This window comes from Rhododendron vialii, chromosome 9a (assembly GCF_030253575.1).
Source record: "Rhododendron vialii isolate Sample 1 chromosome 9a, ASM3025357v1".
In the NCBI taxonomy this organism is placed as follows: domain Eukaryota; kingdom Viridiplantae; phylum Streptophyta; class Magnoliopsida; order Ericales; family Ericaceae; genus Rhododendron; species Rhododendron vialii.
In genome coordinates this window covers 7,718,649-7,734,153 of record NC_080565.1, presented here as the reverse complement: position 1 = coordinate 7,734,153, position 15,505 = coordinate 7,718,649, and the positions used below count along the sequence as shown (strand labels likewise).

General features: G+C 38.4%; 1 protein-coding gene across 4 annotated transcripts in view; it reads right to left on the bottom strand.

The window, feature by feature from the left end:
• LOC131300340 (uncharacterized) overlaps nt 1–15,505 on the bottom strand; it is a 36,759-nt gene that overhangs the window by 16,700 nt on the left and 4,554 nt on the right. For 3 of the 4 annotated variants that reach the window (XM_058326119.1, XM_058326118.1, XM_058326117.1), the window contains exons 2-10: nt 15,285–15,343; nt 13,642–13,723; nt 13,384–13,451; nt 11,271–11,340; nt 7,154–7,235; nt 6,748–6,812; nt 803–1,789; nt 609–671; nt 476–522 (exon numbers count right to left, since the gene is read on the bottom strand). In XM_058326119.1, the coding sequence (XP_058182102.1) occupies nt 476–522; nt 609–671; nt 803–1,789; nt 6,748–6,812; nt 7,154–7,235; nt 11,271–11,340; nt 13,384–13,451; nt 13,642–13,723; nt 15,285–15,343 (1,523 nt within the window). Of the gene's footprint in view, nt 1–475; nt 523–608; nt 672–802; nt 1,790–6,747; nt 6,813–7,153; nt 7,236–11,270; nt 11,341–13,383; nt 13,452–13,641; nt 13,724–15,268; nt 15,344–15,505 lie in introns of all 4 variants that reach the window. The other variant, XM_058326120.1, reaches the window with a different exon arrangement.

Here is a 15,505-nt window from a genome sequence, read left to right as displayed (position 1 = left end):
TGCAGTTTATTAACTCGAAACATCCTATCTTAGATTTCTACTAATGGAACGAAAAGATCATGCCTATAGAGAATTCAAATGTACCATTTCGGTCAATCAAACAAGAATGCAAATGTACCATTTGGTTTTGAATACATTTCTGACAAAGAATAAGCACAATATACGAAGCATGGCTCAATTTAACAACCTATGAGTATGGAAAAACTACAGAATATTTTTTTCACAAGAAGATAATGGGAACCAGGTCTGGCTTTGTCACTTGAGGTTGAAGCGTGTTTCCAAGTGATTGGCTCTTCTTCTTTTTTCCGTAGTAGTGAAAACATAAGCATGTTGCTGTAAGAACAATAGTCCAAATAAAATGTAGTAACCTTCCAATTGCAATCCATATACCCCAAAATAAAAAAGGGAGTCACTAAAATAGCTGTAGCTTGTAAGGAAGCAAAAAGCATATCCCAAGATAGAACTGAGATATTACCCTGCAGGAACTAGCATTAAATCAGTTCGCAAATCCTTCCACCTAACCTGGAAACCAAAAAGTCAATACTCCAAAGTCCAAAGTCCAAATTCACACAACTTAATGCATTAATATTAATATGAAAACAACGTACTTGTTCTGTTCCTCTGAAAGCAACAACTAATCTTTTCCTCTCTGAATCACGCCAAATTGCCACCTGCAGCTTTCTATTACTCAATACTCAATATAACATGGTTCTATTGATGAAATTCAAGGTAAAGGTTTGCAAAATTACTATAAAAATATGGAATAAGGTGACATCCAAAGTCATGAGATATATAACCTGACCTGCGTATCAGTGGATGGGTTATCTAAGAAACATATCTTCTCAAACTCAGATTTAATAAAACTTGGATGGCCCAAAGAACTAGCAAGCATCGCCCAAGCCTCCATAGCACTCTCTGCAGTTGAAAAAAGTTCTCTCATCTCCTCAGCTTTCCTCTCATCCAATTCTAATCCATCCGGAAGGCTTTCAAACTTTTCACTGTCCATATCAGTTGAGGCATCTTCTTTTGTTTCACTCTTTCCAAAGAAAAGTCCTTCTTTGTTTAGTTGTGAAACCGCGGCATTTACAACCATTAGTGCTCCCAGAATAGAATCGGTTTGCCGTAATAGATCTTCGGTGACCTTCTTAATATCTGGCAATGAAGACTGAATATTGCTAACAGTTGATGTTCCAGTAGTTTCATCATTATTAACAACATCATGGCCTTCAGAAGTTGCAAGCCCAGATTCAACATAACCTGCTTCTGCAATCTTCCTTGCTTGTAAACCAATTCCGTTTAACAAGTCCAAACCATCCCACTTTAATTTATCAGGGAGAGGGAGACCGAGTTTCTGAACAACATTTTGACTAATTAGATCAGAAAAATTCTTCCAAAATTGCTTATCGGACTGTGATGAATCACCATTGTAGGTGTTACACTCCAGTGGATTGCTGTCTTCATCGCGGCTTCCTTCAATTATAGAGCACTCTGGTTTATCCTCCTCCTGTCGTGGCATATCTAACTCAATAACCGGATTGCTAAGTTTCTCATTGTCTTCAGTGTCAGAAAAAACAACTTCCGTTTGACTATCCTTCTGGAAGTAAGCATTATTTAGTGATTTTACTTTCCCAAAGGCAAACTGCACAAACTGGCGTGCTTGTACTGTCTCTGAGCCAACAACCATTTTCAAAGCAGACTCAAAACCATTTCTACGAAGAAATTCTGTAATAATGGGGATCCTCCACCACTTCTTCTCTTCATCAATTTGGTCGAAACTTTTATACCTAACCTGAAACCATATGCCACACGGTACACGTCAGTAATTTCAATCTTCAAAAACAAACAATGGAGTCAATAATCCAAAGTGTGAAAAATAAATAACCCCTCAAGCAAAAGCAACACCAAAAGGAGAACCAAATGTAAAAGATTGCAAAAGGAGCACCAAACGTAATATCTATTGCGTATTGGAAAAAGCATAGTGCATACTGTTAGAGTTAGTTTTGGTCATATTAGTTTTAGCTTGGGTATTTTGGTCATTATCTCTTTTTTGCATAATCACATAAGACCAAGTGTGGAGAGGGGCGGATTAACGCCTCATTATCTTTTAACTTAATTTCTAGTTTTTCTTCTCTTCTTTCTCCTCTGTCAAACCCTAAGAACATATTTTAAATTTAACTTGGTATCGGAGTTTTCGATCAAACCTGAACTACATCAAACACCTTGGATAATTCGGAAATTGTTGTAAGGTGACCGCGACGTGCTCACATCAGCATCCAGATGGTCAGCGATAACACAATCAGGCTCGACTTCTTCTCTTACAAATGGTGATTTGCGCGAAATTTTTCGAGCCTTGCTGATATTTTTCATCTATTTTTGAAACTTTCTGGATCTGTGACAGCCATTTTTTCGATCTGCCATTTTGGAGCTTTCCGATTGTCTTTGATGGTTTGAATACATCCTATCAGTGCTGAAACACCTTCTACCAGTCAGATCTAGAGCATTTTTCTTTGTTATTGATGTCACAGATTGATTTTTTTGCACAAACATGCTGGTATGTCTTTTACAGCCATTCTTCTTCTTCTTTTTTTGTGTGTGTGGTTATGAGCTGTTTTTTGGGATATTTTTTTTTATCTTGGTTGAGTAATCTCTCTTGGGTTGAAGTTGATTCTCTATTGTTGGGTTAGCCTAGCAAAGGTTGGAATTTCGTTTGCTATTGTCTAGTTGCTCTCCTTTGGTTGTTTTCTTTTTATGCTACGGCTGAAAGTAAAACAGCAACTCCAACGGGCTACGGGTGAAATTGAACAGCAACAGGGTGGTATGATTTACCGCGATCCATTACCTCCAACAAACTTGATGGTCAGAATTATTTAGCATGGGCTCATGCCGTTCTGCGTGGAAAGTGTCAATTAAAGTCTATTAGAGATGCCCCACCTCCCAAAGATGATCCAAACCTCCCTAAGTGGGATGAGGATTCTGTTATTATGGGTCAGCTCGGGCATAGTTTGGAACCTAATGTTGCTACTCTTATTGAGTTTTGTGATACGAGTAAACAGATTTGAAATGCTTTGGCCGATTCATTGTCATAGCAAAGCAACGTCTGTAGGGTTTTTGAGCTATGTAAGAGGATTTTCACTACTAGGCAAGCAGGGCAGTCTTTATCTGAGTATTACTGCACTCTTAAGAGTTCGTGGGATCAGTTATCGCAACATCGTCCTTTTACCACTGACTTGGTCCAACAACGTCGTCATTGGGAGGATCGCATGCTTCCTTCCTTGCTCTTTGGTTTAGATCCTGATCTTCATGGGTTCAAGGAAAAATACTTGCTAGCGAGAATCTCCCTACTGCCGCTAATGCATGTTCTCGATTATCCTGATCATCTTTGGAACAATCATCCAGCTCCAGTACTCTTGTTACGGAGTTTCCTGTTTTAGTTTCTAATAGTGGTGGTCACAATATTTTTCGTGGTACCAGCTGCAGTGGCAGCAGCAGCATTTGTTTTCTTGGTACTTCTCAAGGTGGTTGCCATAATGGTGGTCGTGGAGATAGAAAATGTGATCATTGTAGTGCTACTAATCGTACAGAACCCCATTATTGAAGAAGTATGGTAAATCAGATTATATGAATCAGGCCTCAGACGGAGCTCCACAGCCCCAGTCTAAACATCATTTTCTCCTTCTGGTTACAGCCCTCCTACTTCTGATTCTATTGATGCTCTCACTACTCAGGTTAGCAAAATCCTCCAGACATTGCATTCTTGTTCAGCCTTGCCTTCCTATTCCACTGCAACTTTGGCAAATTCAGTTGATATCACATGTGCAACCCTTACACCTCCATCTTGGATTCTGGATTCCGGCACTAGTTCACACATGTTTGTTAATTAATCCATCCTCTCTTATTTGCATCATATTAATCATCATATAATCTTAGCCAATGGTTCCTTCTAATCTTTATGTTCTTGATTTCCCATTTAACTTGCTCTCTGTTAATCAGTTGACTAAAACATTAAATTGCTTGGTAACATTTTCTCCTACTTGTGATTTTCAGGGCCTCAAGACGAAGACGATGATTGATTCAGGGCATGAGAAGGACAGTCTCTATTATCTGACAGTTGATTCTACCTCTACGGTCCCTTCGTATGCCTTGAGTGCTATGTATCTCCTCTTCAATGGCATTTTCGATTAGGCCATCCCTCAATGGCGTAGCTTAAGTTAGCTATTCCTGCTTTGAGTTGTGTGCCTAGTTTTGCGTGTGAAGGTTGTCAGCTAGGAAAACATCAACGCAGTTCAGTCCGAGTACCAGTCATGGTCATCAAACTTAGTCTTTTGATGTAGTCCATACAAATATTTGGGGTCCATCTCGCACTACGAGTCTTAATGGGAATTAGTATTTTGTTATTTTTGTTAACGATTACTCTCATATGTTATGGTTATTTTTATCAAAACGAAGATCTGAGTTGCTATATGTTCTTTCTAAATTTTAAAATGAGATCTATACGCAGTACGATAAGCGGATAAATTATTCGATCTGATAATGCTTTGGAATTTATGTAGTCCACTGTTGAGTATTTTTGTGTTGATCGTGGGATTATTCACAAGACTAGTAGTGTTCATACTTCCCAACAGAATGGTGTTGCAGAACGTAAGCATCGCCATTTGTTAGCTGTTGCTCGGACCATATTATTCCATATATAGGTACCAAAACATATTTGGAGTGATGATCTTCGCTACTTTCTCAGGATCGAAGTTGCCCATGCTCTCAGGCTATTTCTCTCTGTCAGCGAAACTATGTGCTTGATCTTCTGATTCTTCTTTTTGAGACCAGTCTTCTTGGTGCCCGGCCTATTGACACTTCTATGGACTTTAGTGATTAGCATGATGCTGAACAGGGTGAACCTTTTCTGGATGTTTGTGGTTATCGATGTCTTGTCAGGAAGTTGATGCATCTTACTATTACTCGTCCAGACATTACATATGTTGTTGGTGTTGTTAGCCAGTATATGCATGCTCCTCGACCCCCACATTTTGAGGTTGTTTGTCACATATTACGCTATTTAAAGAGTACCCCTGGTTGTGGTTTGTTACATCGACCCTCTTCTTCGTTGACCATGACTCGATTTAGTGATGCTGATTGGGCTGGCAGTTGCTCTCATTGGCAATCTACCTCTGGCTATTGCACCTTTGTTGCCGGCAATCTTGTTACTTGGCGTAGTAAAAAACAAACTGTCATTGCCCGCTCAAGTGATGAGGCAGAATATCGTTGTACATGACTTCTGAAATGTTGTGGGTCCGTTCACTTCTTCGAGTCTTGGCATACCTACAACTTCTCTCCTATGCCAATGTTTTGTGATCATCAGGTTGCCGTCTTTATTGCTAGCAACCCGGTTGTCCATGAGTGCACTAAGCATATAGAGGTTGATTGTCACTTTATTCGAGATGTGATGATGAGGAAGGAAATCGTTACTCCTTAAATTCACTCTGCAGATCAGTTGGGCGATATTCTCAACATGCCCTTTGGTCGTTCTCCTTTCCAGCAGTAAACCACCAAGCTAGGCATGTTTGAGGGGGAGTGTTAGAGTTTATTTTGGTGATATTAGTTTTAGCTTGGGTATTTTTGGTCATTATCTCTTTTTTGCATAAAAGTATAAGACCAAGTGTGGAGAGGGGTTGAGTAACGCCTCAATATCTTTTAACCTTATTTCTAGTTCTGCTTCTCTTCTTTCTCCTCCTTCAAACCGTAAGAACATATTTTAAAACCCATACAAAACTATATAGGTTAAATAGAAAAGCCCTAATCAACTCTCTGACTAAACTACCCTTAGAGGATACAAACGCGAGGGGGGGGTGGTTTGGCGTACGCAATACAACATGCTCCCTCACTCTGAACTCTGTTGGTGATTCTCAGATCAAGACAAATCCATCGGGAGTGCGTATTTGAGTCTTTTGATTGTGGGCAGGGGAAGATTTTTAGAGGCTCCGCCCAATTGATTCTAGTATTGTAAGTATTCAAAGTCTGTCAAGTGTTCAAAGTCTTTGTTCCAATGCATGGAGTTATATGACCCATCTTAAGCATTACTACACTTGGACTTTCCCTTGGGCTTCTTCAGTGTCACCCATTATTTTTGGCTCAGCATTTTAGTGCTTAGTGGATGAGGGGCGCGATAGCGCATCCGTCCCTTTCAATTGTCCCATCTCAAAATTTTGGTCAAGTTTTGAATAATACCAAAGACGAGTGCGGGATAGGTGCAGCATGTGACACGTGACTAAGAAAGTGAGATTGTGAAGAAAAAACTTTAGAGAAAGAAACTTCACAAACACCATGGATCCTTACCTAAGATTTCAACTGGTTTTTTCGGAATACATGTACATTAGAAGGTGCTCATTTAAAGGAGTAGAAATCATTTCAATGGAGCTACTATAAATCATTGTCAATCATTCATTGTTCCAGCACGATTCACATAGTGATAGCACATTATCTCATAAGACCAGTCAAGTTGACTAATTATCTCCCAATAGATAGATTACCAAATAAGAACTCTGTACTTCCAGAGGAGAAAGATCAGTAGAGTATAAAGATGTGAGCTTGTGGTCATTGAGAGATTCAAATGATCATGCACTCATAACTTTTTGAAATCTCCAGAAATCCACGTTTATGGTCAACGATATAAAAGGAATTTAATAAGCACACTCTTTGACTCTGGCATTTCTAGCTGGTCATAATCGCTAGTAGTGATTTATCTAGAAAACATACCTCTAGCTGTATCTTTCCACCACCTCCCATTCCTTCCAATTCAACCAGCACTTCGTGTAAAGTCCCTAGCAAAACATGGTTGATATTTGCCACTCTTAGAGAAGATTTCGGAATCCGTCATAAAAAATATTCACCAAATTGGCAGGCATATTCGTTACTAGTATATCTGGATAATGATGTTTTTGTATTGCAACCATTGCTACATCCAGGAAAAAAAAACACTTTCTGGTCAATATCTATTCAATGCCCATAGGCAGTTAGAATAATTTCCTCCCACATAATATCGGAAAATACCGTTGCAAGTGGGATGGCGTAGACCCAACATATTTAAAAACCAACGAGGATGATGTAGAATTCAATAATTTGTAAACATCCATATTGTGCATATGGTTCATAGGAAGCTCACCATCACAGAGGCATTCCAAATTAATGCTACCATTCCCCATGCGCTTATGTGGAGTAACAAGATTTGCATCCCAAGCAGCAACCTGAAATTCACTATCAAATGAAGGATTAAGTTTAAAGTTCAGCAGAAGTTACAAAAGTAGGGTTTTTGTTTTCAAGTAGCATTAGAAAATAACAACGATTATGCACAACATTACCCAAACACAAAGCATTGGTGCAATTAGGTGGTCTATGGACTTTTCTTGTTCTACATGGTGTTTTCAGACTTGGAAGCAATAAACAACCAGAACAATTATCTTTTACTTGACCATGCAGTCGTATTAAAAGGTTGTACACAACTTGTTAATTTGGACTATCGGCCTTATGTGCTCTTATTTTCTCGTATTGACTTATAATTTGATGTGTATTATGTTTGAAGGATTTTGGATATATGAGATGAGATGAGCTTACGTGGTTTGGTTATAACTTGGTATTTAGAGATTTGGATTATTATCTGAACGGATTATTTTTATCATTATTTCGGTTGGATGCATGAGAAGTAAAAGTTATTATGTATTCATTTGTTCTAAGTTATGATATATCCAATGGTTATCTTTTAAAGCTTAATAAAATGTAAGTTTTCTTACAATATTGCATATACTCACGAATTGATGTATTCAAAAAGAAGTAGACAAGAACAAATTATTTTGTGTATCGTGCATCTTGCTTGCGTTCTCTTATCTTCGCTTTTAGCACTTTCCTATTGAGTGTCGACTCACGTTGTATAATCCAACCTTTTTCAGGTAAGACGGTGGATCCGGAGGCATGACAATGTTTGATTTGTTATATATATATTTTTTAGAGCTTAGTTGACATACTTGTATTCCACTAATTTGATAGTAAGATTTTGGAAGTCCTGTGACTTGGTATTCTTTTGGGTTGTAATAAATTTAATCACATATTTTGACTCTCTAAAAAACTTGACACATGAATACGCTTATAGGTAATTTTTCTATTGTTGGAGAGGTGGGAAGCCTCGTTGGTCTTTATGGTAAAACTTCCGGGTTTTCCTTTTTTTGGTGTTAGACCATTTTGAAAAATCCCTTGAAGCTAACACTCCCTTCCAATTTTTTTTTATATAAAAATCAGGTCACCTTTAGGCGCGATCTGATTTGGTATTATGCCATTTGACTTGGACCTTTACATAAAGATATTCTTTTATCGTTGTATGGAGTTTTTTTTTTTTTAGAACTCACGTGCTTGGGTCGTGCGAGATCGGGGCGTGACATGCTCCCTTGGACAACTATGATTATCTTTTAAAACATCCTCGTCATTTTGATATGATCACCAAACATTCTATTTTAGATGACCTCACCGGTACACACAAAAATTCGAGAAAAATACTGTGCATTGAGGATTGCTAACTTGTGATTTCCATTTGCTGAACTTGTTCTTTTTTCATAATGTCAAACCAACTTCAAATTTCCCTGAAATCTCGGCTACTCGAGACTTTGCTCTTCAAGCCATCTCAAAAAATCTTCGCGTTGATTGGTGTCGGGTGACTTTTAAGTATATTGCTAAGTTTGGTGCTAAGAAACCTAATACAACTAGTGTGCTTCCTTTTGGGGTCATTTTCTATCATCTCTTATCTCAAGCTCGTGTCCCTGAATCCGATGATGATGAAGTGTTCCCTCCTTAGATTTCTCTTCGTAAATTGACTCAAGAATTGGCACTTTGAGTACCGCTCAAGCTACCGAAAATAGTGACGAGGATGATGCAGAATCTGCTGTTGAGACTGAGTTCGTTGCTACTTCTGCCAAGGAGGAATTCCTCCAGTGGCTCTTCTTAGGTTGCCCAAGTAAGGATGTTCTTTTGCTCTAGCTGAGCTTTCCTTTTTTGTTGGCAATTTCATTGACAAATCACACATTTCTATGTATCCCACATTTTATCGAGTTTGTAATTTTTCTTTCATATATGGAAATAGAGTGGAAGAAGTCGTATTTTTGTAATTGAGAGTGAGTAGGTCATTTGAATGAAGGCAAGGCGTTAAGATCAATAGAGCAAAAGAACATCCTTACTTGGAGAATCCGAAGTTAGGGCCCATCGAAGAGGATCCGGAAAAACATACTAGGGATGAAAATATTAAGGATTTATGCAATGACCTGGACAAGGATAACTAGGATTATGCAGCATGTATAAAAGATGTTTCACATATGGTGTTGCAATTATATATCACTTGTTAGATCATGGATGAACAAAGGTTCTTCAGTGCGCATAGACATTTGGACTTAAATGACACAATCACATAAATTGAGGTTGCCCTCACGCTTATTTACTTCGTATTACTTTGGTAGCCAGGCGATGTAAGACTTCGCTTCACACTCTTCCTCACGCGCAATGTGCTTACTCTGTAGCTCTTGCCTTGTGCAGGACAAAGGCATGCACCATAGCCGTCTCTGGTACCTAGCTCAGATACCATATCAACGATCTTGGGTAGAACTCAACCTCAAAAGCTACCTATTGAGATGAGAGAGTCTTCACGCTTATATACTTCATATCACTTTGGTACCGAGACGACGTGGGACTTCGCTTCACACCCTTCCTCTCAAGTTAAGTTACCAGTTGTCCTAAAGGCTTAAGTTAGTAGAAAATGAGCCCAATAATATATATCAAGTTATTCAACACCCTCTCTCACGAGCAACCCTGTTTTACACGTGGAGATGCAAATTTTTATAGAAAGAGCAAAACAGAATGTGAAGGGGAGAAGCAGAATGCAAACGAAGAGATGAACCCAAGACCTCTCCCAACTTGAGCTCTGATACATTTTACATGGTCTTGGGTAGAACTGAACTCCAAAAGCTAGCTGTTGAAGTGAGGTTTCCCTCACGCTTACGTACTTTGGTACCCAGGCGATGTGCGATTTTGCTTCACCATGTTAAATAACATGATACACAAAGTTGGGCTCATTTCCTAAAATCTTAATCTTTTGAATAATTGGTAACTTAACATGGTATCAAAGCTCAAGTTGCGAGAGGTCTTGTGGTCAAGCTCTCTCTTTGCCTTTGTTTCCCATTTGCATTATGTTTCTCCCCTTTGGATTCTTTCTCAATGTGTGTGGATGTTTACATCTCCACATGCAAGACAGAGGTGCACGTGAAGGACGGTGTTAAATGGCATCACATACATTGGTTGGCCCATTTTCTAACAGCTTACGCTTCTGGGAAAATCGGTAAGTTAACACTTTGGAGTTCAAGAGACTACCTGGGAGTTAAAAGATCCTCCTGCAAAGAAAATACATCCAAAGGTGCGCTAGCCACCCTTCCCCTAAACTACAGTTATAGAAATAACATGGGGAACTCTCAAAGTACAAAACTGCCTAGCCTCCTAATATATTTCTCTTCTACTCCACAAACAGGAGAGAATAATCTCTACATAGGAGCATATCCTAAACTTTGTAGCACTCCCAATGTACCTTCCAATACTAGGTATTCAGTGCCCAACAATCTCTCTGTTCATAGTCTGCCACCACTTAAAATCACCGGTCTATGTATTAGTGTGGTCAAAGTCCAACGGTGCATTGGCACTAAAGAACCATTGTTTTCCAACAAGTGATATGATTACCACGATATATATGTAACATCTCCCACATTTACCCATAAGTCGGTAGCGTGCAACACTCTCCCTACTGATGATTGGTACTCATCATGAGGTATCCCAGCCACAACCGCATTGTGGGTGTCTTCATCATTCATAGCTTCCCTAGTCTCCATCTTAGTCTCTTTTGTTAAGATGTAATACAGTTTCAAACTTTATAGTTTGATCAAACTTTTGTGCTTCAGTCCGCAATAGTTAAACAATTGTTTTATTTAAATTAAGCTATATTTTGTTTGTCGTCTTAAATGACGTGCCGAGTGTTTTTTTGTGTGTCCTTGACTTCTTGTGTTGGTGTCTATGTTGTGATGGTTGTCGTAATGCGTGCATTTGTGCCATTATCATGCAATAACAACTCTGAAAAATAAAAGAAACGTCAAAAGTTGGATTATGGTTGGACTTGCCACCGTCAACAAAGAAAAAGTAAAAATACACAATGCAAAAGAATGAGAGAAGGAAAATCATTGCTTCACAAGAAGCATTGTGACCTGAAGATTCTTTGTCGGCAGCAGCTTGATATTCAACGTGAACTCCTCATTCCATGTCGGTTCCTTTGTCCTGAAACCATTCAATTTTTCACAAGACTACCAACTTTTTTTTCTAAAATTATTGGGATATCACAGCATATAGGAAACAGATGTATCCCAGATATTTGAAATGAAGCTACATTCAGTGAAACCTACAACTTTCCAACATTCACATATTTTAATGTTCTCACGTGTGCATCACATAACAAGGCAACTAGATATGAAGGTTCAATACTTGCCAAAACTTTTTAGTGCAATACATGCCAGAACTTTTTAGTGCTTCTTCAACATCAGTAAAATGCGAAGGTTGCAACAGTTATAGCATGCAAATCACTATCATAAAAATATCAGGTAAGATCTACAATCATTTTGCAAGGAAAGGCACTTCCAACTTAATCCATATTTGGTGAAGAGGGAAGGTACCACTAGAATAATCCCAGTATGAAGAAATGGGAGGCACCGAGGCAGACTTATTTTTTAACATCACCTTCCCTTAAGTTACTACATAATTGCCAACCTCGAAAGCCTTCTTTAGAATCTTCAATTAGTTGGCTATTCTATCTTATGACTTTGTAACTAACTCCTTCCACAAAAAGAACCCCAATCGAAGCATTCACACAGTAGCACTCGAACACTATTGAGAATATCAGGAAAGGCGTATAAAAAAAATAAAAAAAATTTTAAAAGTAAAGTGCCACGAAGGGCCAAAAAACTGAATACAAGTTTAAAAGCCACGCAGGACTGCACAAATAATTAAATGAAGTTGTAACTGCCACACAGGGCATGGGAATAGGGAATAATGAACAAGATTTTTCAACATCACCTCCGAGCTCGGTGGAGTCTTCCATAGTCATGTCAAGAACTGGCAAACGTTGTACTAATTTGATTTGTGCTAGTAGCTATTGAATTGCTATTAACTTGAGGTTTCTCATGAAGGGAATCAAGAGAGACCAAAAACACAAAACTTTTATTAATCACACACAAAGTTACTTCTTTGAGTTTAGACATTGTTTTTCTTGTTCATTCGTTATTTTCTTGTTCATTCGTTACAATTTAATCTGCTTTCTCTTCACCTAATGGACTTCTAGGGGATTTATGTTGGACACACAACCGAAGTTGATAAGGCTACTGAGTGTGAGCACACACTTCTTTTGATCGGTTATGGTAGAGATGACAATACAGACTTTCTTTGGGTCCAAAACACTTAGGACCCAGAAGTTTGGGGGCAGAATGGCAAAGTAGATCTCCTCTACAAATTTATATTTCCAGAGATGGATGGTATTGAGATTGATACTGAGCCACCACATGTCTACATATATTTCATTACCATCCACCTTTGAAGGTATAAATCTATAGAAGAGATCTCGGGTAACTTTGCCAATGCCAATGTCATTCTGCCCCCGAACTTCTGGGTCCCAATTGTTTTGGAACAGAGAAAGTCTGTATAGTCATCTTTTCCATAACCGATCACGAGAAATGCGTGCTCACACTCAATAGCCTTATCAACATTGGTTGTGTGTCCAACATAAATTAGCTAGAAGTCCATAAAGTGAACAGAAAGCAGATTAAATTGGAACGAATGAACAAGAAAAATGATGTCTAAACTCAAAGAAGTAACTTTGTGTGTGATAAATACAAGTTTTGTGTTTGTTTGTGTGTGGATTTGTCTCTCTCGATTCCCTTCATGAGGAACCTCTAAGTTAATAGCAATTCAATAGCTACAAGCACAAATCAAATTAGTACAAGACTCGACCAAGCTCGGAGGTGATGTTTAAAGTTCCTGTTCGTATTCCATGTTCCCCTGCCCTGTGTGGCAATTAAAACTTTATTTATTTACTCGGTGTGCATTCCTGCGTGGCTTTTAAACCTGTATTCAATTTTCTGGCCCTTCATGGCACTTAACTTTATCTTGATATTTGGCCTTTCGTGGCACTTAACTTTTTTTTTAAGACATGCCTTTTTTTAATGTCAAGTGCCTTTAGGTACGGGCAAATAAAAAAATCTGTTGTGCACCACAAGAACTTTCAACTAAAATTATTTGATCAAGACATAAATGAAAACACCAGCAACTTACGCCCATTTAACCTTGCTTTTGACAACCTGACTATCCAGTTGCAAGACCACATATGGATCACTTGTTCCCTGAAAGCACACAAATATTCGAAACACTAAACAAGTATTTAAACCTAAACTGGATGGTTTCGAATCTTTGTAATCAAAATAGAGATTTTTATTAAAATAATGTACAGAGTTAAGTCAGGCAATGAGAACAAACACTAGAACTTGCCATTGGAACCCATAGAAATTTGACTGTTTAGGAAAGACAACCTACCCATGGATCCATGGCAGGTAAATTAAGTCCTTTCTTTAGGCTTATGAACAACTGACCATCATAGATCTCACGCAGAAATGACCTGCAGAATTGACATCGGAAACGGGAACGTTACTTTAAACAAAGATATACTCCCATTAAAGATGGTTCATTTGTATGTGCATGTGCTTGTCAGGACAAGGTGGTTTGGTTTGTTCATATTCAGCTCAGTCTAGCCAGATGCCCATGCACGTCGGGTATAAGAACAAGAAAAAGGGAAACATAACAGTAGCACTAAATGAATTAAGAGTAGACCAGAATTATACCTCAGCCATATGACAATCCTCGATGATTATAGACCTCCTACAGAGGTGTTTCATTTAATTACCTTGACCCTCAATTTTCTTCTGAAATCACATTTACTTATCTTAACAATTTGAGAAAGAATAATATGAGTAGCAATTACGAAAAGCCTGCCCATACAGCGGCTGGAGCCGAGCTTCTTCAGGTCGAATTAACTATTAAACATGGGTTGGTTTTTCAGGGCTGAGTGATACTTAGGTTTTAGGTTGGGCTTTAGTTTAGGATGGGCAGCTTTGGTAAAGAAACTTAAGCCTGAACCATCAGGCTAAGCTTGCGCTAAGTCGAGCACATCAGCTAAGCCCAAGCTTGACACAAAAAAATCAAAAACACAACTTCGAAAGTACTTTCAATATGTGTAAATATTTTGCAAATTAACAATGAAATGCCAATAGTTGGTTGACAGTTTTGAAGTTTGGACTTTTAAACCTTATGGATTCTCAACAAGTTCTCAAGTATTCTTTTACTACTGACAAAAAGGAAAAAAAAAAAACAGATAATGAAAATGGGCTAGCCCTGCTCACCCTAAGGCTGTTGTGTTGTATATAGACGCCAAGCTTTTGACTATGAGATGTGAGATACAGTTGGGCTGAGCTCAGATCTTGGCTAATAAGTTATACTCCAGGCCGAGCTTGAGCAACCTTCGGCCCAACTCAATTGGCAGGCCTGAGGAGTCTCGAGGGAGAAGATAAACTGCTATTCAGAAGATATATAGTTTACTGATTTGTCGCTTCCACATATTGGATGATATAAACCAAGTACTTCATGAGCTAAAATTACTCAATTCCTGGAAACGTACATTTAATGCAGCAATTCCTTTGTGTAATGCTATATGCCGAATACGTGAACTAATCTTCTGCACAACTATGGCAGCATAATATTGTTTTATCTTCAAACTAAATCTCAACTAAATTTGCCTTTAGAATTTGCGCTAGGTTTCTAGTGCTATCCTCAACACTGGATCTGAGGGGAAAATGAGAACACTATATCTTGACTGCATTCACTTAATAAAAAGTATGCCAGCCGAACTAAAATTGGTGCTGTTTTAGCAATGACATTTCATTCAAACATGTGTAGCTTCATTTACTGGAAACCGAATTCCAAATATTGTTTTTTTAACACCACCGACTTCCAAATATTGCTGATAGCAGCCTTTTTAACCAAAGAATACCAGCATGTTCAATATGGAACTATTTTGTCAAAAGTATCCTATCACCTCTTTATGCTAGATATGCATTACCAATTTGTCTCAAGGGTTCTTATTGCAAACATAAAACTTTGAACTCACGAAAATGACAGCATACTCTGAAAGGAACACTGTCTTGCAATTCGCTGCATCCACCTCACACCTTCCTATGTTTTCCTGCATCAGCATGAAACCAAATAAAGGTCAAATGAAACCAAAGCATGCCATAATTACAGAAATAAAGGTATGCTCTCTTGATGCAGTTCATGAGAATACAACACAGGGGATTATACAGCACTTGAACACTTCAAATCTAAAAGCTTTTTGCTAAGAAGCTAA